Raw genomic sequence first — 23,926 nt, forward strand, 5'->3', positions numbered from 1 at the left:
TGACCACGACTGACGGAAAAATTCGAGACAAGATACAATTTGATTCTCGAAATCAAAACTAAAACTGGGGAAGAAAATAGCTTACCGTATCTAGGAAATCAATCCTTTACTTATCTACAACTTGAGACTAAAAAAGAAATCCACACTTTACAAGCTATATGTAAGTATTCCTCAAATATTTCTCATAATTTACAGATATTTTTATATTTTTATTTTCTTGAATTATTTTTAGCCGGATCACCGCACCCGTATCCATACTAAGATCCGTATTCCCGAATCTTAGAATTTACATCTTGAAGGATCCGACCTCTAGATCCGCACCCGCGTCCGAGTAACTTAGCTGATAGATACACGCTGGAAAATCAGTAGCTTTTCTTGAAGAGAGGTAGCATATAGTCTACCTTATGCTACCAACATCCTAAAGTACATGACAATGTGGGAGATTTTCTTTTCTGTCTATTTTATGCTAAAGCATTATTTACCATTTGACAAGCACAATATACAAGTTAATTTTATCTGTTTCAACTATACAACTCCACAACTCCCATGCTTAATGACATATTATGTGATAGCATGAATGTACAAGACTCCTTCCTAAGGTCATTGTTTGAGGTGAAGTTCTAGTTTGATGGTTACATGTAGTCTCCACTCTCATTCCTCTGTAGCTGGACAAGATTTACAAATATATTTCCTTCCTTCCTGTAAGAAGGCACGGGAGAAAATATGTTATTGATATTGGATGAACAATACAATACAAGAGGTCCTTATTTATAGCTATACTATACAAGGACATACTATTCTTCTACCAATGTGGGACAATACTACACTATATACATGCTGTAAATTAACACTCCTCCTCAAGCAGGTGCATACAAATCATATGTACCGAGCTTGTTACATATATAACCAATACGAGGACCAGTGAGAGACTTGGTGAAAATATCTGCAAGTTGATCATTCGACCTCACAAACTTTGTAGCAATCTCTCCTGAAAGTATCTTTTCTCTGACGAAGTGACAATCAATCTCAATGTGTTTAGTTCTCTCATGGAACACCGGATTTGATGCAATATGAAGGGCAGCTTGATTATCGCACACAAGTTCCATCCGACTGATTTCACCAAATTTCAACTCCTTGAGCAATTGTTTGGTCCAGACTAGCTCACATGTTGCCATAGCCATTGCTCGATATTCTGCTTCTGCACTAGACCGAGCAACTACATTCTGTTTCTTGCTCTTCCAGGACACCAAATTTCCTCCTACTAAAACACAATATCCAGACGTAGAACGTCTATCAGAAGGTGATCCTGCCCAATCAGCATCTGAGTATCCAATGATCTGCTCATGACCTCGATCCTCAAAGAGTAACCCTTTGCCTGGAGCCGATTTTATATATCGAATAATGCGTACAACTGCATCCCAATGACTATCACAGGGAGAATTCATAAACTGATTTACAACACTCACAGGATAAGAAATGTCGGGTCTAGTCACTGTGAGATAATTTAATTTTCCAACCAGCCGCCTATAGCTTGCAGGATCGCTAAGCGGCTCCCCCTGTCCTGGCATAAGTTTAGAATTCGGATCCATCGGAGTGTCAACAGGTCTGCAACCTATCATCCCCGTCTCCTCAAGAATGTCTAAAGCATATTTTCTTTGAGAAATAACAATACCTGAGCTAGACTGGGCAACCTCAATACCTAGAAAGTACTTCAATCTGCCTAGATCCTTAGTTTGGAAGTGCTGGAAGAGATGCTGCTTCAGATTAGTAATAACATCCTGATCATTGCCAGTAATAACAATATCATCAACATAGACTACCAGATAAATATAGAGACTTGAAGCAGAGTGTCGATAAAACACAGAGTGATCAGCTTCACTACGAATCATGCCAAACTCCCGGATAACCGTGCTGAACTTACCAAACCAGGCTCGAGGAGACTGCTTTAGACCATAAAGTGACCGACGCAAGCGACATACAAGGCCACGAGACTCCCCCTGAGCAACAAAACCAGGTGGTTGCTCCATATAAACCTCATCCTCAAGATCACCGTGAAGAAAGGCATTTTTAATGTCCAGCTGATAGAGGGGCCAATGACGAACCGCAGCCATGGATAGAAAAAGGCGGACTGAAGCCACTTTAGCCACGGGAGAGAAGGTATCACTGTAATCGAGCCCAAATATCTGAGTATATCCTTTGGCAACAAGACGGGCCTTAAGTCGATCAATCTGTCCATCGGGACCAACTTTGACTGCATAAACCCAACGACAACCAACAGTAGATTTACCTGAGGGAAGAGGAACAAGCTTCCAAGTACCACTTGTATGTAAAGCAGACATCTCGTCACTCATAGCCTGTCGCCATCCTGGATGAGACAACGCTTCACCTGTAGACTTAGAGATGGAAACCGAGGACAAAGAAGATATAAAAGCATAATGGGGAGATGACAGACGATGATAGCTCAAACCGACATAATGAGGATTAGGGTTATGTATGGTCCGTATACCTTTCCGAAGTGCAATCGGTGTACTAGGAGCAGGGTCCGCAGCAGGAGCAGGGTCAGGTGCAAGACGAGAACCAGTTGGGCCTGATGGAAGACGCAAACGACGATGATAAGTCAAGAGTGGTGTTCCTGTGGCTGGGGAACTAGGGGGAACAACACTAGACTCCTCAACGGTTGGTACGGATGAAACCTCTGTGGTCGAAGGTGGAGGAGGAGCTATAGTAAACTCCTCAAAGGTCGGTATAGGTAAGACCTCAGATATATCATGGTGGTCAGCAAAGGTAAAGAAAGGTTTAGACTCAAAAAATGTGACGTCAGCTGACATAAGGTACCTACGAAGATCTGGAGAATAACAACGATATCCCTTCCGAACACGAGAATAACCAAGGAAGACACACTTGAGAGCACGAGGAGCTAACTTATCTTTCCCAGGGACTAAGTTATGAACAAAACACGTGCTCCCAAAAATACGAGATGGAAGAGAGTATAAGGGTGACTGGGGAAACAATACTGAATGCGGAATCTGATTCTTGATGGGAGATGAAGGCATCCGATTAATCAAATAACAAGCTGTGAGAACTGCATCGCCCCAAAAACGCAACGGAACACAAGATTCAATTAGAAGTGTGCGAGCAGTCTCAATAAGGTGCCTATTCTTTCTCTCAGCAACCCCATTTTGCTGAGGGGTATAAAGACAAGATGTCTGATGAATAATTCCTTGAGAAGTCATAAACTGCTGAAATTGAGAAGATAAATATTCTAAGGCATTATCACTGCGAAAAATGCGAATAGAAACACCAAATTGGTTTTTGATTTCAGCACAGAAACTCTGGAATATAGAAAATAACTCAGAACGATCTTTCATTTAAGAAAAGCCAAGTACATCTTGAATAATCATCAATGAAACTGACAAAATAACGAAATCCCAAGGATGAACTGACTCTACTAGGACCCCATATATCAGAATGAACTAAGGAGAAGACAGACTCTGCATGACTCTCAACACTACGCGAAAAGGAGGCTCGGGTATGTTTCCCAAGTTGACACGACTCACAATCTAATGTAGACAAACTAGATAAACTAGGCACCATCTTCTGAAGTTTGGATAAACTCGGATGTCCTAAACGTCTGTGGATTAGATCTGGAGGATCTGTAACTAGACATGTTGTGGAAGGACTGAGTGAGTTAAGGTAGTAAAGGCCTTCTGATTCACGTCCTGTACCAATTGTCTGTCCCGTACTGCGGTCCTGCATAATAAAAGAATCGTCAATAAAATATATACCACAATGGAGGGCACGAGTCAAACGACTAACAGATGCAAGACTAAAAGGACAGCCAGGGACATAAAGAACGGAATCTAGGGTGATAGAAGACAAGGGATTAGTTTGTCCAACTCCTTTTAGGGTGATAGAAGACAAGGGATTAGTTTGTCCAACTCCTTTTGCCTTAGTTTGACATCCATTGGCTAAAGTAACAGTGGGAAGAGACTGTGAATATACAATATTTGACAAAAGTGATATATTACCAGAGATGTGATCAGAAGCGCCTGAGTCCATGACCCATGGGCCAAGAGTGCTAGATTGGGAAACACAAGCAAAAGAATTACCAGTAACAGAAGTATCAGTCTGAGCAACTGAGGCTACTTGTGGAGATGTCTGCTTACTTGCTCGATACTGAATGAGCTCATTATATTCTTCTTTAGATAAAGAAAATCCTTGGTTACCCGGAGTCTCGGTCTGAGCAATGTAAGCATTTTTGGGTGGACGACCATGTAAGGAATAGCACATTTCACGAGTGTGTCCAAGTTTGTGACAATAAGAACACTTGGGTCTAGATCTTCCAAAACGACCTCCTCCTCGTCTGTGCTCCATAGTTTGAGATGCCCGAGCATCCATTGTCTGGGATGCAAGAATAGAGGAATCAAGTATCTGTGATGAGATCACTGGTGGACTTGGTGCTGCAGCAAGGTGGAGTAAACGAGAGAATAATTCATCAACTGTCGGGACAGACGGACTAGCCAAAATCTGGTCGCGTACTGAATCAAGATCATTAGGAAGTCCAGCGAGAGTAAGAACGAGAAACATCTTTTGTCGCTGCTCTTGTTGTTTTTCCACACTAGCAGAAACTGGCATCAACTTCTCAAATTCCTCCATGACTGCCTGTACTTGACCCAAGTAAGTAGACATATCCAATTCCTGCTTCTTTAAGTTTGTCATCCGTGATATCACATCATAGAAGCGAGATATGTCATTAGTGTATAAGGTGCGTGCCTTTGCCCAAACCAAATAACATGTCTGGAATGGACGAAACAAGGGCATCAACTTGGAATCAATAGATCGCCACAAGATGCTACATAACTGAGCATCGATTTTTGCCCAAAGTGCTATTGCCTTTTCATCTCCATCGCTAGACTGTTTGATTAGATGATCTTGAACACCTTGACCTCTACACCATAACTCGACAGATGAAGCCCAAGCTAAGTAGTTTGAACCTCCCATTAAAGGTTCCGAGGTAATAATAGCACTAGAGCTTCCACAACTCATGTTTCTAGACCCAAAAGCATCAAATCCCAAAGACATTGTTGCAAATTATTACCAAATAGGAGAAAGAATCAACTGTAATCCACTGAAACAGTGTACGAAAACACAAAAACAGAATACTGAAATACTGTAGCTGCCGGAATCTACTGTAGCTGTCAGAATAGTACTGTAGCTGTCGGAATAGTACTGTAGCTGCCGAAAAAAACTCAAAGTTGTCGGAATGAAATGAAAACAGTAGGGGTAGGATCGGAATTACCAGGCGACCCAACTGTTCTGAAGGAAGATTTTCAAAAAATGGCCGGAAGTGGTCGTACGCGCCGGCGCGTGAGCTCACGCGCGTGAGCTTCTGGTGGCGCGTGAGGAGGCTGCTGCCGGAGTTTTTCACTGGGGTTTGGTCGCCGGACAGTTACGACTCTTGTGGTAGTATTGGATTTTACACAACACTGACAGAAATGAAGCAGATAGAAAACAACCTTAAAAAAGTACTAATTTCTGTTTCCCGGAATCGCTGGAATTTATGCACAGCGATTTCTCTTTCTCGAAATCGCTGGAATTTATGCACAGCGATAAGTCTCTTATACCATGTGAGAAGGCACGGGAGAAAATATGTTATTGATATTGGATGAACAATACAATACAATACAAGAGGTCCTTATTTATAGCTATATTATACAAGGACATACTATTCTTCTACCAATGTGGGACAATACTACACTATATACATGCTGTAAATTAACACTTCCAATAGGGGCACTCTAATGGATCTGCCATCCAGTCAGTCCTTCTAGCTATTTGGTAGACATTTTTGCAGTTAGACTCATCTAACAGACTACGTTAAGTCTTTATTTTGTGTCTTGTCCTTCTTGCATCATAGAGCCTCAACTCTTGCTTCGTTCTACTGAAATAGCCTCACTACCTTCTATTCAAAAGGTGAGAGGCGTCTTCCATGGATACACATAAACACACCAATCTGGGCATAGAGTCATTTCATGTCTTTTTTTATATTATAAGAAGAGTCGTGTCATGTCTCCATAACTATGGCACTGATGCTCTGTTTTTCGCACTACCAGTTCCTTGTAGATTGCAGTGGAGATGAAACAGCTGAAAAAAGTCCGGACACAGCTTTTCTCAATAAAAAGAATGCCCTACTTCATCTGGTGGAGGATAGCCCAGTTCCAAAAACAATTGTCTTCTGTAACAAGGTGAATAAGATTTACTTTCTTCTGCAAGTATATTTATTGCTCTTGGTTTGCATATATGACAGTTCTCATTCCTGCATGCATATGCAGATTGATAGCTGCAGAAAAGTTGAGAATGCATTAAAGCGCTTTGACAGGAAAGGATTCTCCATAAAAATTTTACCCTTCCATGCTGCACTGGACCAAGGAAGGAGACTTGCAAACATGGAGGAGTTTCGTCTCTCAAAGATGGAGAACATTTCTTTGTTCTTGGTGTGCACCGACAGGTATTCTGTAGCAAACTCCTTTTTAGATTTTTTCATATAGTTATTCATGTGTCAGTTAGATGACGTGCTTCAGTTATTTTCCTCACTAATCAACAAGAAAAAGGGACAAGAGATCTGAATTGATGTCTTCTAAACAATGTTGCAGAGCATCCCGAGGTATTGACTTTGAAGGTGTAGACCATGTGGTCCTCTTTGATTATCCTCGAGACCCTAGCGAATATGTACGTCGTGTTGGAAGAACTGCCAGGGGTGCTGGTGGAAAAGGAAAGGCATTCATATTTGCCGTTGGGAAGCAAGTTTCTCTTGCTCGAAGGATAATGGAAAGAAACAAGAAAGGCCACCCAGTCCATGATGTGCCGTCAATATTAACTTAGTATCCTGCAAAAGGGCGCATGGAAGCTGGAAAATAGGACAGTATGATGCTGGTGCGCTTAGAAGGCCATTGAGAAGAAGCAAAAGAATTAAGAAACCATCATAAGGGCTCACATATTATACCTGGGATCCAGGTTAAGGGCTTAGCTCTGTCAAAAGATTGTAGAGGGTGGGGTTAGTTAATAACACAGTGCCATTATAGTGGAGTAGGCAAGAAGTTTGTTGAGCAAGTTTTGATTTCTCATCCCTGTTCTTCTAAGTCTTCTCATCTCCATTCTGCTTTCCTTATTGTACTTTTTATCAGTTTCCTTTGTAATTTTCTTTGAGTTATCAATACAATCTGTTTCCCTTTGTGTTCCATTAAATTTGAGCTGCAGTTCATTTCATTTGGAGTTTTCATCGATCCGGACTCCATGGATTTGAATTATCTCCAATTTTATCCAATGGTAAACACTCGAATCTCCAGCAATCTTGGCTTGCTACTGAAGATGCAAGAAGATTACCCGATTATGTCTAAGCAACTGTGCGACACCAGCTCTATCTTTCCTGCATGTCCAGCCGTGCAGGCTAGCCACTAACAGTGATGCAGGAGGCCATAGTGGACGATACAACTGCCAGTGATGTGAAGGAGTGTATCGGAGAGCTTGACTCTGGATTGGTTGAAGGATATTCAAGCCCTGTGGACAAGATATTCTTTGACAGCGCCTAGAGTACTGCGATCGAGTCGCTTCGCCATTGCACAACAATGCCTTCACCAGTGGATATTGCTGGTGGCGACACTTCGGCTGAGGAGCTTGTTTTTTTGAAATCCAGAATCCACAAGGTGGTACTCTGCGACAAAGGCTATCTCAGATGAAAGCCAAGTGTTATGAAAGTTCTTACCAGACTGACACCCAGTGGCTTAAGCTGTTCATTGTAAGGAGTTGTCTCTATTTCTCCCAGTTACTTGATCTGCCTGGTGGCAATGGAGTCTTCCAATTTTCAGAACTTTGTTGCTGCAAATTTGGGGGCTGGTGGTTGCAATTGGTGGGTTCCTGATTTTGATCAACTGCTTTCCATGAAGTTTGCCCGCCAGGTGTCGATGCAATGTCGAACAAGGAAAGGTTTGCAAAATTTCGTGGTCCTAGTAGAGCTATTCGCTTTTACATGCTCTTACACAAATGAAAGTGGGTGGATACGGGACAGGTAAATGGTTCCTTGTTTCATGCTGCCAATAAATCCCATGGGTTTTACAATATTTTAGACTATCCCATATCTGTCGATTAGTCCTTTTATTCCTGAGGAGTCATTTCTGATTTTTCATGGTTATCAAGCCTATGTGGTGCCAAATACATCCTCCAATTATCATGTTCTTTCAGGACGTTATAAGAGTTTATACAACATTTACTGCAAGGTGCTAAAGAAGAAGCTTAATATGGATAAAGTTCAGATTTGCAAAAAGGAGATGCACTTGCAAGCTAAATACGGTTTCGTGGCTCATTGGAGATACAAAGAAAGTGATTGTAAACACTCTTCTTTTGTTCTTCAGATGGTGGAGCGGGCTCGTTGGGTTGTTACCTGGCAGTGTGGGACAATGAGCAGGGACCAATCATCTGTTGGCCACTGCTGGATCTATTCAGCCACCGTGCAAATTTCATGCTCGCTCTGAAGATTATCCTTATTCTTGTAAACCTGATTGTGGAACTGATGGACATGTCGGTTGGTTCTTATTTGATGAACCAAGATCATTGATGCTTTTGGGAATTAAGAAGGGTCCTTTGCAACTGCAAGGTGCACAGGGAGCGTGAGAGTGAAGTGTTTAATGCTACCGATGGACCAATGGCTTCCAGACTATTCTGCGAATAATGTTACTTCTCTGAAGTTAGATCAACAACAGTTGTTTAATATTTTAAGAGAATTGTATGCACCTGTTCTTGCAAAGTGGACAACAGAGAGATGTTCCTATGGTTTGAACATGGAAGGTTCAATTAAAGGTGACCAGAATGTTCTTGTTCTTTATTTAGAAAGCGATATTTGTGATGTGTCTATCTTGACTATTTATCAAAGGATTTCTGAGGTGAAAACCACTGCTGGGAATACCTATTTGGGTGGGGAAGATTTTATTAATAGGCTCGTGAATAATTTTGTGGCTGAGTTACGGATGAAGCACGTAGATGTTTGGTGTCCGGAGTCGTTGACATGTATGGGTTAGATTCCCTCATTGAAAACTTGCAACTTTCCGTTGAGTTTTCTAGCGCAAGAGAATGATATTTGGATGTTTTATAAGGTTTCCGGAGATTTGAGATATGGTGTTAAACCATAGGTGTACTGTCTTCACACTGAACATGCTTTCTGTAAAGGAGGAAGGGTGGACGAGGCGAAGGGGTTGTTTCGAGAGATGGAAAACTTGATTGTCGTGCCAAATGTTGCCTCTTATAATAGCCTCATTCATGGGATTTGCAAAATGGGGAATCTGGAAGATGAATTCCTTTTGAAGGAAGCAATAATATTAGATGGTATAAAGCCAAACATTGTCACGTATACATGCTTATCGATTGTTTGCTGAACGTGAGAAATATTATGAAGCTAAGTGTGTTGAAAGATTTGTCAAACAAGAGGTTTGTTACAAACAAGTGCTTTAAAATACCATCATTAATGGTGATTGCTCAGCAGGAAATATCCACAAGGCTCTAAAGACAAATCAAGCTGAGAGGTTGGCTCGCATGTATCTTGGTCTACGTTGCTCTGACACGGCAGTTTAGGTGCCGCACTGGTGTCGATACGACGCTAGTATGGGTGTGGATATGAGATCCGTACCGGATCTGGTCAAACAATTTTGGGTACTTTGACCACGATGGACGAAAAATTTCGAGACGAGATACAATTTGATTTCCGAAATCAGAACCAAAACTAGGGTAAGTTTGAAGAAAATACCTTATCTAATAAATCAATCTACTTATCTACAACTTGAGAATAAAAAAGAAATTTATACTTTACAAGCTATACGTATTCCACAAAATTTATCATATTTTTATATTTTTGAATTATTTTTAGCCGGAATGATCCGCACCCGTGTCCGAGCAACTTAGATCTTGATTCATTAGTAATCTTAGCCTTTGTGCTGTGTACAAACTCTAGTTTTCTTTCTGCATTGCGATACTAAGGAACTTGAGTCAGTTTCCTTTGACTAAAAGCTTATGATGCGGCTGAAGAGATGCTTTTTGGTTAGCTTCAACATAAGGTTAATGAGGTCCTAACACTGCTTGAGCATGTGAACTGGTGTGGCTGTTTGGTTGAAGTAATCAGTTTCTTTAAAAGTCTCGCTGTTACTGCGCAACAGCTCTTGCCTGTTCAAGTTCTCAAAAGAGTTGTGTCAATTGTTCTTTTTCACATATATATTGAATTGGGGCTTCGAGTGGCAATATGCCATTTAAAGTTGTACTGCACCATTGTAGTCTGGATCAAGTAAAACCAAAAACTTCAACCCACTCTATAACAACCTCGTTTGTTCCGAATATTTTTGGATGTTATAGCGAAGTGCTGTTATAGAGAACATATATTATAACATAACATAAAAATTGGTTCCGAAAAAGCTTGGCTTTTATAGAGAAGTGTTATATAGGGATGCTGTTATAGAGATGTCTGACTGTATACACAACCACGGAAGAGAATTATTTTAGCCTCAAATTCAAAAAATACAGCAAGACTACTTCATTGGGGTTTTCAGTCAATGACCTTAATACTACTATTATGACATGAATTACAGATGAAAATATAACATGAATTACAGAAGGAAATAGGCTCTACTCCGAGACATTCCCTCTTCTTCTCTTTCTTTTTCAAGAGGCAGATTCTAATTTTTTTTTCCTCTTTTTAATTGTGGGAAAAAAATATATGTGTTTGAGATTGTGTACATCTATGTATATCACCATGTATACCTATGTGTATATTATATTATGTATCGTGATATACATTATTAGATTTGGCACTATAAGGTTAAATTGTCCAATTTGATTTTAAGAGGGCGAAATTCATTTTGAATAAACTTACATCATTTTTGTTCTTGATCAAATCATCATATCCAATAAAATCTCACTAGTGGGGTATGGGGATTTTTTTTTTATTCTTGATCAAAGAAGGAAAATAAATTTTGATATAACATGTTTAGAGCTAGTTGTGACAGTAAATAATTTTTTGATATACATTTTGATATACAAAGTAGGAAAATAAATTCTTGATATACACAAAGAAGGAAAATAAACTTGTGATATCCATTTTGGTATACACATATTCGATGTGTTATACATTGCGATATATAAATAATATAATTATTTTTATTGTGATATACATTGATATAGAGACAACAATAAATTTTAAATAACTATATTTATAATTTTATATTTTAGATAAACCAAGAATGAAAATAAAAATTTAATATACATTTTGATATACACAAAGAAGTAAAAATAAAGTGTGATATACACGTTTTTGTTGTGATATACCTTTATTGGCTACCTGATGCCAATATTTATAAGTAGGGCTTTTTTTTGCTAATTATGTGGGTATATTGTCATACCATGCCAAAAATGAAAAAGAGTTCGGAGAGAGACGAAAAGGGGCTTGGGCCGAAGAGAAGTTGTGGATAACTAATTGATGATGCTAATGGACTTAGAAGGCCATTGAGAAGAAGCCATTTCTTATATACCCACTTTTGGGGAACCATTGAAGTTATGCTTGCATTGCACAAAATCTTGCAAAGTGTTCTCGCTCGGATCTAATAGTTCAATCTATTCAATGCAACTTCAGAAAGCAAATCTGAAGTTCTTCTATCTTTCAAATGCAACTTCAGAAATTCATATCTGAAGTAGTTCTCTTCAATGCAACTTCAGAAATCAAATCTGAAGTTCTTTTATCTTTCACATAACACTTCAGAAATTTGAATCTTAAGTAATTCAATTTAATAAATGCAACTTCAGATTTCGAATCTTAAGTTCTGAAACATAAACTTGTTCTTCGAATTTCAACAATCCAATACATGATTCAATGCTTAAATCTACCCCAAATGAGCTCAAATTTGAAACATAACTTTTAAATATAATAAAAAATAAATCTCAATCATCAAATTGTTAAAATAACAACAAATTTAATAAACCGATTTTGCAACTAAGAAGAAGAAGAAACTCTAAGAGCAAAGAAAAAGAAAAAAAAGAACTAAAGAAGACGAGAAAAGTGTACGTATATGAAGTTATCCAAAAATAGGATTGTTGCACCCTATTTTGCACTAGTCAAAACAAGATTCAACTTGTGATTTCTCTATTGTTGATAAAAGAGAGTCGCCACCTAATATTTAAGGGTATACTAGGGTACCTATTTAATTACTAAGTCATATTCTTTATTAGTCTGCTAACTAGTAAGATTATGGGTAAGGGTTCTTGTTCTTCTAAGGGGAAGGTATTAGGCACCCCTTAAAATCTACCTCAGGTAGCTCTATGGGACTTAGACTAGATTTGGAATTAATTATTTATACTATATCTTAATTAGCGTTCTAAAGATATGGCTTACCATATATATAAGTGAGAGTATATGATGTTAATAAAAGAGATGTGAGACTTTAAAAGGGGTGTGAATTTATAAGGAGTTTAAAAAAATATGTTAGTGAATATAATTGAAAGAATTTTTGAAATATGTATATGAGTGGTTGATATTTATAAAGCATGTGAAAAGGGTTAAAAAACACCTGGCTTTATAGAATGGACGTTTATGTAACTCTAAGAGATGTTTGTAAAAGGGTGAGTCTAAGATATACCTTGGTTTCTGAAATCTTAAATATTAGACTTGAGGAATCGTTTTGAAATCTTTGCTGGGCAGCAACACTTTGGTTTTTGAAAGAGTCAGCTTTCTTTTAGAAGGCTAGCCTTGCGATTCAGATCTGATTTTTCTTTTGAAAATGGGAGCTGCTGTTTTTGCTAAGTTCTGAGGCTTCAAAATCTTGTTAAGAAAAATAGGTGAACGAAAACATAGGATGATATAAACAAATGTAATTAGTGAAATAGGGATTAATTACTAACTAATTTTTTAAAATCCTATATTGTTTAGGGCTTGCCTATGTTTTATGTGACTTAATGTATAGAGTAAAGCATGTAATCCAATATATAAGTGTTAAATACATGTAGGATAGAATAACAACAAAAGATGTAACAAAATGCAACAAGCAGTAGACTAAACTAGCAAAGTAGTAAACTGAATTAATGAAGCAATAAACAATAGTAAAGGGAATTTAGAGGGCAAAGATTGGACTATGGTAATTGGGCCTCAAAGAGGCAGGCCCAACAGTGAAAGGACAACAACAGCTGACTGCGGACTCCCAATAATGCAGCAGTACTGGGCTTGGGCTTGAGTTCCTTAGGAACTCGGCAAGCCCAAATAACTGTACATGTCCAAAAAAGGAGAAGGTCATTAGATATGGATTATGCATATTCAACCATGTATGAAGCATATAGATAAATGATTGGAGCAAAATATAACAGAATACCAATACTCAAATACTATAGGAAACTTATACTAATGTGGTGGTTATACATGGCAAATAATTTACATTGAAAACCTTTCGTTGTCATTAAACACTAAACCCCTAAAGAACAACAAGTGTCAATGAATTAAGGGCTAAGGAGGGAGTTCTACTCGAGGTCGATGCTCCCTTTGATTCCCCTAACATGTCAAAGTTCCCAAGGGTCTCAAGGCCCAGGGCAATGCCTGTGTCGGGAAGAGCAGCCCAACCTAAAGTTAAACTCTACTCTCAAATACCCCTAACCACTAACGACTCATTTTCCCTATGGGTTTAAGTGCCAATGATGCCCTTTTAATGTAAATTAAATACTATAATATTCCCTACCACAAAAAGTATACTTTCCCTCCTATCAGAGTAATATAAGTATACAAGAACAACTTCATTCTACAACTACATTTCTGATGTCACATGAATAACCCACATATTAAGTAAATCTGAAGGTCAGACTTCGAACACATAAGTGAGAGAAACAGAAACATTATAATATACTGTTAAAGGTCTAAACACTGGGAAAACACATTCAAAGGAAAGGTAAAGAACACAGAGTTCAGATATGTAGCAACACAAATGTCTATATCAATAGATTAGTTAACTCAGGCTTTGCAACTAACAGATTTACAATATTACTTAAAAGTTTACAAGGATTCAGATAGATGGTCATGATTATCAAACACTATAGGTATTATCAAAGATATCAGGACTCTTAGAATTAATTATTGGGGACAGACAGATCGGTAAAACAACAATAGCCACATATATGATCCTCAATCAACAAGGTCAAAATGTGTATGGCTATAGGTTATAAATTCAAACATGGAGTTCCTAAAGATGCTTAACAAGATCATTCTCATAATAATATTAATCTCAAGTAAATCTTTATGTTCAGGCAACATCAATAAAGAACTTCTCATAAGATTAGAAAAATTAGATTCAGTTTCAGTTTAGCAGGAGAGAGAGGACTGAGTACAACTTCAAAATAAAAGTATGGAATCATGAAGTCATGCAGACAAGCAGGGATACATGAGATATTTAATCAGTTATACATAGACAACTTCAAATGGGGTGGTGATCTTATACAGACAAGGTAAGTTTTACATGTTATAGAATCAAGTTGGCAATGTCATAAAGAAAGGGGAATTATAGACAAAGGAAAGATTATACCAAACAGGTTTGACTCAAACATGTAACTAAAAGCTTTATCTAAACATGAGACAGTGATGTCAAGCTTGAAAATAGTTATAACTATGTTTGTTCTATGAAAGGCAACTTGATAACAACAGAATATAGGCAAAAGGGTCACTGAAGTTCATAAGAGTTTACCCTAACAACACTGTTTCATATAGGTATAACCAGCAGTTAGATATAAATACAAGATTGTCACAATGACAACTCAGAAGCTATTCTCAGAATTACTAGACATACGTATAGAGAAGCAGAGCACTTAAACACATAACTTTTCATACTTTAGTTAAATGGTGAAGGATATAAACTTATCAACTTGCAGGTTCATCCTAGCTAGGATCATCAAATAATAATCTCGACCACAAGGCAAACGAAGATGCAAGAAAATAATTTGTAGAGGTAGAGATCACAACAGACTCATCAATGAAAAACTATGAAATCTAAGTAGACATTAGAAGTCATTTGAAGCACATTAGGATTCAGAAATGAGAGTCATTAAAGTCCTATAACATGTTAGTCGATATCAATTTGAGATGCAGAAAACATGATGAATGACTACAGATCAACAACTGTTACATTCCGTAATTTAATATTAGAATTAGTCGTAGTAATCCATATGAGCCAGAAGGGATTAAGACCATTCATGAGATTATAGAGGATTTGTGACTATGTTATTGTAAGACTCTGTAAGTTTAACAACATTGATACCGTTAGATATTATGTTAATGTGGTATTTCTTTTAAGTGGAATATTTTAGTAAAAGTTTTATAAGTATAATTTTGGATAGTTACCATTATTACTATTTTCGAATATGGTAAATTATGCACATAATATAAGAAAGTTTAGGAGATTTTCTTTATTGTAAATATAGAAATTATTTTCTCACAAAAAAAGAAGATTATCTTTCTATCATTTTAAGAATTAAGTGTACGAGAACGTTTACTCTTTATAAGAGACTATGAAAATTATAAGTTGAGAATTTTTACATGGATGTTTTAATGAAATAATAGTGTATGTATTTATTTTATATGGTACCGCATGACTATGATAGTAAAGTATATTATAGTAAGTTATATAAAGTATATTAAAAGTAAGTAGTATTTTAAGTAAGTTGAGATAATTTTTAATTATGTGGGTAATTGGTTGATTATTGGTTAATGAGAGATTAATTATTTTATTAAGGAAGTAGGGATTTATTAATTAAGATGTTGGTTAAATGTTGGGGATAAATAACCAACAACGTGGCAGCACCCCCCAATTCAATTTAATGACTCTTAAAGTTGTTGCATAGGTGTCACACTTAGAAGAAGAAATTCGAAGAAAATAGTGGGATGAAATATTGAATTTGGACTTTATACACAAATTTGTTCGTCAACTTTCGAGGAGCCCTTTTTTTGAACCGATTGATGTAGTAGACAGTATATCAGTGGGAGCTTCTCTTTCTCATTAATGAGGTCCATAAGGATTTGTTGAAGAGCCATTTCATTGAAAGGTTGGTACTTGAAGACAGTGTGCAACTTTTCTTCTAAATTAAACATTTTTGCTCCGACTCAATCCGCTGCCTTATTCATCATTGGACTTTTGAATCTGGTTGATGAGAGGAATTCGGATGGAGCTCAATAACTCATTTGAAACTTCACAACATAATATAGCGTGAGTTTTTGTAATTTTAAGGAGTACGGTGTAATCTTTCTCAAGAAAATCAGCTCAGGTATGTTAAGGCTAAGCCTTCCTTCATTTTGGCATGATCTCGTAGCTACATGTGTTAGTAATGAGACAAAAAGAGAAGTTCATATTCATGAATTTATTCACACTATTCTAGTCTCATAAGTTACAATATTATTCCTTATCGAGACTCTATATTCAATTTTAGTATTGTCTTCTTCCAGTCAAGAGAGAAGCAAGCCTATATATACAGTATTACAGTATTTTCATTACCATCGAGCTATAATCGATGGGCAGGCCCCTATTGGGCAACCTCTGATCAGATGGAAAGTTATATACCGAGCCTACTGTGGCCGAGCGCCTATGAGCGAGCCCAGTTAGCCGAGATACAGAGCCTAGTATGGCCGAGCGCCTATGAGCGAGCCTACTACGGCAGAGCAGTTATATATATACCGAGTCTTATAAGGCCGGACAACTATTTTACTTACTATATTGAGAGAGTTGAGTCAGTATCAGCAGGTAAGCATATCTTCAAATTATCATTGACTTCCAATTGCTTTCAGTTATTATATTATCAGTTCAGTTTCAACTTTCAGTACAGTGCCTTACATACTCGGTACATTTTTTCGTACTGACGTCCCTTTTCTGGGGGCGCTGCATTTCATGCGTGCAGGTTCAGACAGACAGACGGGTATACCTCCTCATTAAGTGTTGCCCGAGTTCAGCTTGATCGGTAAGCTCCATGCCTTTCAGAGTTTCCGGGTCTAGAGCTTTATGTACATATTGTGTATATTGTATATATGTTATGAGTAGGTCGGGAAGCTGTTCTGATCACAGTATATCCACCAGTAGAGGCTTGTAGACATATCCTGTCAGTTAGTGCAGCATGTTAGGCTTGTAGGCCTTGTATGTCTATTTAGTTGGTTTGTCAGCTGTAGTAATTATGACGACCTTGTCGGCCCAGTTTTATATTGATATTTATTCAGCATTCGCAGTTATCTTGCAATGTGGCCCATGGCCAAAGTATGACATCATATGTTCAGAGTCTCTTAGTCGCAAGTTGGTACGCAAGGATAGGTGAGGCACCGAGTGCCGGTCTCGCCCCCTGGTTCGGGGCGTGACAAAAGTGGTATCAGAGCAGTTCTGTCCTAGGGAGTCTACAAGTCGTGTCTAGTAGAGTCTTGTTTATGGGTGTGTCGTGCACCACACTTATAAGCAGGAGGCTACAGGGCATTTTAGGCTGTCACTCTTTCTTCTTACTCTAGATCGTGTGGTAGAACTCCGTTGTAAGAACTCAATTTCTTAAACTTTATCTTATTCATAATACGATGATACCTACATCCAGAAAGATGGTTGGTAGAGATATAGTTGTGGAAGAGTTGAGTTAGAGAAACTCGAGTTTGCATCATTCCTATGATGTATAAATGTGAGGTCTTCAGTAGAACATGCGTGTGCCTTATGTGTAACCTTCTTGATAAGGAGCCTTAAGGCAAGAATATCTATCCACCTTTATGGTGAAAGACAATGTGAGATTCAGAAGATAAATACAAGTTTCAAGAAGTAAAAGAAGCAAGATGAAAAAGGGTACGAGGTATCCAGTTAATAAAGATTATAATTATTTACCATTCAGGAAGGGAGATATAAGCATTTTAAGTTACCTTCAATAGTGACAGATGTATGTACAATCGTCCACGCCGATCTCAGTCATTCCCTATGAGAGCTAACAGACATAGTGTAAGAGAAGGACGAGTTATCAGGATCCGACTGAGGATAGAGTAACCCAAAATAGTGGATGGATTGGTAGAGTTAGTTGACGTTTCTGAAGGATAGAGCAAACGTGGTAATGGATCTACTTGTGAGACACCTCGATGGTGCACCCTAAAATAGTACAGCTAGATATGAGTACTATAAAGATAAGCACTGAAAGCCTGGAAGGGATAAATATTACCTTAGTGTGGCTCCCATCCCTGGTAGGAAGAGAATGTTAGGCAATTCGAGGAGCCAATGGATGGAGCAAGAGGGGCTAAAAGCAAAGGAATATTTTGTTCGAGTTTTTAGAATAAAGTGATAGACAGAAATATTAGCAGAAAAATAAGAAGAGAGTTAATGGAGTAGTATGAGTAAAATGTGGTACATGGCTGACAACGGTAGATCAAAAAAAATAATAGTATTACAGAGTCTATAGTCAAGTGAAGGGAAAAATGAGATGTGACAGGCCTTGAGACAACAAAAGAGTATAGGCCATAAAGTCGTATCCTCACTTCGAAAAATAAGTTCGTGACTCCAATGCAACTGCCGGAAGGAAAAGTTAGACCTCAGAGTAACAGAAATCAGTATGGACTGGTGAACAAGATAAACTAAACATGAATTAGGGACTGGGTGATTTGATAATAGTCAGCATCATGGGAGATTCAAGGATTGCATTCTGGCAATAATAGAATGGATGGCAGAAGAATAACTCTTAAAGGTTCAGGAAGACGCTTCCCAAAAGCAATCAATGTGAGCAAAGTTAAGCGTAAGAGACTGTGTGTGCCAGTTACACTAGGTGTCTCCCTCGTGAGTAAGGAATTTTTTTTATCCTTGGTACAGAAAGAGTACCACAAGGCAAGTAAGGGTTATCGATGATGTGAAAAGATGCCAAAGATAAAGAGGTAAAACATCTATGGGTAGATCGTCGTAGCGCTAAATATTAAGTACTCCTCTAAAGGGGGGAATATGGAGTTATGTGTCATTAGGTCAAAAATTAAGTGGTTCTAGTAACTATGAAGAGGGTAAAGGAAGAATGTTATAAGAATGAGAAAGGGATAAGATTGCACTTATTCAAGTCCTGCAGATACGCTACGATTCCAGAACATTATGTAAACACGACGTCAAGGAGAGGAGGTAAGGGTTCATGTCTGAGATGTTATTGATAGATAAGGAGCCAGTGCAGGACGTAAGTTAAGATAAAGGAAATAACCCATGAAAAATTATGCAGAATATTGATATGAGAATGAGCCAATTAGTAGTTAGTAGTTGATTTAGGAAGAGCCTAGTTATGGCTAGACAAGAGGATAAAGACAAATCAGTAGATCGTGCAAGATAAACGGAGTGAACCCCAATACGGGGAATCCAGTCTCGCAGTTATAACATCATGACCTTGAGAAATATTCAGATAGGATTTGGGGTAGTTAAAGATACTGTATGATTGTTAAGGGAAGATAGTCAAAACTTTAGTTCAGGAGAAACCGTACAAGCATATAAGTATAGAGGTAAGTAACTAAGGACTTTTATATATGAGTACGAACATAAAAAAATTCCGTTGAGTATACGATGTAATAAGCTCGCAGCCTTGCAAGAATCAGAGGGTCCTCCCTAAGTACTACAATGAAAGACTAGCGGAGGAAATAAGGAAGAAGACTTTAACCAAGCACAGTCACCTAAAGAGGAAATGGTCATATAACAATAGTCTCACAACAACATTGTATACATTCCATCAGTAGGTGGCACCTATCGTGGCTAATGAACGGGAAGAAGAAAAAAAAATATATAGATATATATATATATATATATCAAAATCAAAAGGTGATATTCAAGATCATATGGGTTGTATGGAATTCCAATTGCTTGCATTTAAAGAAAGTTGAGAAGGAATGAACGGAATTATTCGATCAATGATCCAGAGATAATTACATAATGAATGTACCTAAGATTTCGGAGTATTATCGATGTGGCATATATATTGACAATCATACAGCCGTAGAAGATTCCGGTATATGTTAAAATAAAGAATTGAGCCCAGGTCATAGACAAAAGATTGAATTGTTATAAGATTGTATCATGGATATTCCATAGCGTCCATGAAGGGCTAAAGTAATAACTACTGCCATGAGCCGCAGATCGAAAGATAGCTTAAGCCTACATAAAGGTTGGTCAGAAGGAAGAGGAAACTAAAGAGTTACAACAACGAAGTAAATCAAGAGTCTGATTATTGGACCTAGAAAATTATAGAAATTGCGCTTGAGAACGTGGCAGAATCACTCTTAATATCAGAGGTGCAAGAGAGATAATGCAACAAGCATATTCTATAATGGCTCTATAAGGAAGCCAGTTAGAAGTGGTACCAACCGTATAAGAAGTCGGTATGAAGTTCTCACCGGATTATGTATGCACCAGAGGTGCAAGTATTATAATAGAGCTTCAAGTTATGGACGTGAATTATACCTATGTGAAAGGGAGGTCATGAAAGAGACAGAAGATACGATGCAAGATTGAATGGTAAGTAAGGTAAAGGTGAAGAAGCAAGATACTCAAGTACAAAAGGCTGTAAATAGTCCAGAGCTCAGACAGAGGTTGGGTTTTAGTTTAGTATACAGAGAAGACCCTAGCAAAAACTTTGAAAATCTCAAAGAGTTAACATTCGAGGACGAATGTTTCTAAAGGGGGGAAGAATGTTACATTCCGTAATTTAATATTAGAATTAGTCGTAGTAATCCATATGAGCCAGAAGGGATTAAGACCATTCATGAGATTATAGAGGATTTGTGACTATGTTATTGTAAGACTCTGTAAGTTTAACAACATTGATACCGTTAGATATTATGTTAATGTGGTATTTCTTTTAAGTGGAATATTTTAGTAAAAGTTTTATAAGTATAATTTTGGATAGTTACCATTATTACTATTTTCGAATATGGTAAATTATGCACATAATATAAGAAAGTTTAGGAGATTTTCTTTATTGTAAATATAGAAATTATTTTCTCACAAAAAAAGAAGATTATCTTTCTATCATTTTAAGAATTAAGTGTACGAGAACGTTTACTCTTTATAAGAGACTATGAAAATTATAAGTTGAGAATTTTTACATGGATGTTTTAATGAAATAATAGTGTATGTATTTATTTTATATGGTACCGCATGACTATGATAGTAAAGTATATTATAGTAAGTTATATAAAGTATATTAAAAGTAAGTAGTATTTTAAGTAAGTTGAGATAATTTTTAATTATGTGGGTAATTGGTTGATTATTGGTTAATGAGAGATTAATTATTTTATTAAGGAAGTAGGGATTTATTAATTAAGATGTTGGTTAAATGTTGGGGATAAATAACCAACAACGTGGCAGCACCCCCCAATTCAATTTAATGACTCTTAAAGTTGTTGCATAGGTGTCACACTTAGAAGAAGAAATTCGAAGAAAATAGTGGGATGAAATATTGAATTTGGACTTTATACACAAATTTGTTCGTCAACTTTCGAGGAGCCCTTTTTTTGAACCGATTGATGTAGTAGACAGTATATCAGTGGGAGCTTCTCTTTCTCATTAATGAGGTCCATAAGGATTTGTTGAAGAGCCATTTCATTGAAAGGTTGGTACTTGAAGACAGTGTGCAACTTTTCTTCTAAATTAAACATTTTTGCTCCGACTCAATCCGCTGCCTTATTCATCATTGGACTTTTGAATCTGGTTGATGAGAGGAATTCGGATGGAGCTCAATAACTCATTTGAAACTTCACAACATAATATAGCGTGAGTTTTTGTAATTTTAAGGAGTACGGTGTAATCTTTCTCAAGAAAATCAGCTCAGGTATGTTAAGGCTAAGCCTTCCTTCATTTTGGCATGATCTCGTAGCTACATGTGTTAGTAATGAGACAAAAAGAGAAGTTCATATTCATGAATTTATTCACACTATTCTAGTCTCATAAGTTACAATATTATTCCTTATCGAGACTCTATATTCAATTTTAGTATTGTCTTCTTCCAGTCAAGAGAGAAGCAAGCCTATATATACAGTATTACAGTATTTTCATTACCATCGAGCTATAATCGATGGGCAGGCCCCTATTGGGCAACCTCTGATCAGATGGAAAGTTATATACCGAGCCTACTGTGGCCGAGCGCCTATGAGCGAGCCCAGTTAGCCGAGATACAGAGCCTAGTATGGCCGAGCGCCTATGAGCGAGCCTACTACGGCAGAGCAGTTATATATATACCGAGTCTTATAAGGCCGGACAACTATTTTACTTACTATATTGAGAGAGTTGAGTCAGTATCAGCAGGTAAGCATATCTTCAAATTATCATTGACTTCCAATTGCTTTCAGTTATTATATTATCAGTTCAGTTTCAACTTTCAGTACAGTGCCTTACATACTCGGTACATTTTTTCGTACTGACGTCCCTTTTCTGGGGGCCCTGCATTTCATGCGTGCAGGTTCAGACAGACAGACGGGTATACCTCCTCATTAAGTGTTGCCCGAGTTCAGCTTGATCGGTAAGCTCCATGCCTTTCGGAGTTTCCGGGTCTAGAGCTTTATGTACATATTGTGTATATTGTATATATGTTATGAGTAGGTCGGGAAGCTGTTCTGATCACAGTATATCCACCAGTAGAGGCTTGTAGACATATCCTGTCAGTTAGTGCAGCATGTTAGGCTTGTAGGCCTTGTATGTCTATTTAGTTGGTTTGTCAGCTGTAGTAATTATGACGACCTTGTCGGCCCAGTTTTATATTGATATTTATTCAGCATTCGCAGTTATCTTGCAATGTGGCCCATGGCCAAAGTATGACATCATATGTTCAGAGTCTCTTAGTCGCAAGTTGGTACGCAAGGATAGGTGAGGCACCGAGTGCCGGTCTCGCCCCCTGGTTCGGGGCGTGACAACAACATTCTAAAATGAACTGAGGATAACATTTTTTATGCTAGTGACAAACATTATAAGCAAATACAGTTAATGGAAAAACAAAATCATGTACATAGTATTCAAGTAAATAATTAGAAGAGAAGAGGGTGAAAGTGCACTGACTTTTCTTAGGGCAGCAAACCAAATATGACTCGTTTAGCCGTTAGGATCCAAGAACTCAAAGACTTCAACCAAATGAGTACCTCAGAGCAAAATCAGAATTCGAATAAGAGCTTAGCCTTAACCGAAGAAATTCTAAAACTACTATATTGATTTTCTGCCTTTTTCAGGTGTTCTTGGTATATTTTTTCTTCAGTGTTAGGTGGTGGTAGATGAGAATATTAAATGCCCTATTTATAGTGCCATTAAGGCTATTAGGGTTTTAGCAGATTCAAAATGATAGTGGAAAGTGACGAAAGATTGATGATGATAGCAAGATTGGGTAAAATCTAAAGAGACAAAGTGAAATCAGAGTGAATCAGAGAGGAAAATGAATGAAGCTTTTACCTGAGTTCACGACATCCGTTACAAGTGATGAAACCATCGGGTAAAGACCAGAGGTCCAGAGGTCATTGCATTTGACTTCTGGTTAAGAATAATCATCAAGATGAGCTCAAGCATGCTCTGATTTGTAAGAACGAGTGGATAAACTAGATGAATGATTTTATCATTTAGGTCTAGGGTTTCAAATTGGGGGTTTCGAATTTAATAAATGAAAATGGAAACTGAAATCACTGGCTTGATCACCCAAGGACAAAGGAGACAAATCTGTAAGTTGGATTTGAAAGAACGAAGAAGAAATGGGGTTTCAGCTTTACTGGCCGCGTCTGATCTCTCAGATTTGAAGAGCAAAAAAGGGAAAATCAACGGGATTCAGGGGATGGAGATGTAGGGAAGGACGATTTGGTAAAAGTTTTATGACCTCGCACTGATTCGTGCAAGGTTTCATGACTGATGGGTTCGAAGGGATTAGAGAAAGGAAA

General features: G+C 37.7%; 1 protein-coding gene across 1 annotated transcript in view; it reads left to right on the forward strand.

Moving 5' to 3' along the window:
* The window catches only part of LOC104089384 (DEAD-box ATP-dependent RNA helicase 50), a 29,276-nt gene extending 22,031 nt beyond the window's left edge, over positions 1–7,245 (forward strand). The window contains exons 6-8 of the mRNA XM_070196282.1: positions 6,114–6,245; positions 6,333–6,508; positions 6,654–7,245. Of these exons, the coding sequence (XP_070052383.1) occupies positions 6,114–6,245; positions 6,333–6,508; positions 6,654–6,882 (537 nt within the window). The 3' untranslated portion in view covers positions 6,883–7,245. The remainder of the gene's footprint in view (positions 1–6,113; positions 6,246–6,332; positions 6,509–6,653) is intronic.
* The last annotated feature ends 16,681 nt before the right edge of the window (positions 7,246–23,926 follow it).

This window comes from Nicotiana tomentosiformis, chromosome 2 (genome assembly GCF_000390325.3).
Source record: "Nicotiana tomentosiformis chromosome 2, ASM39032v3, whole genome shotgun sequence".
Lineage (NCBI taxonomy): Eukaryota > Viridiplantae > Streptophyta > Magnoliopsida > Solanales > Solanaceae > Nicotiana > Nicotiana tomentosiformis.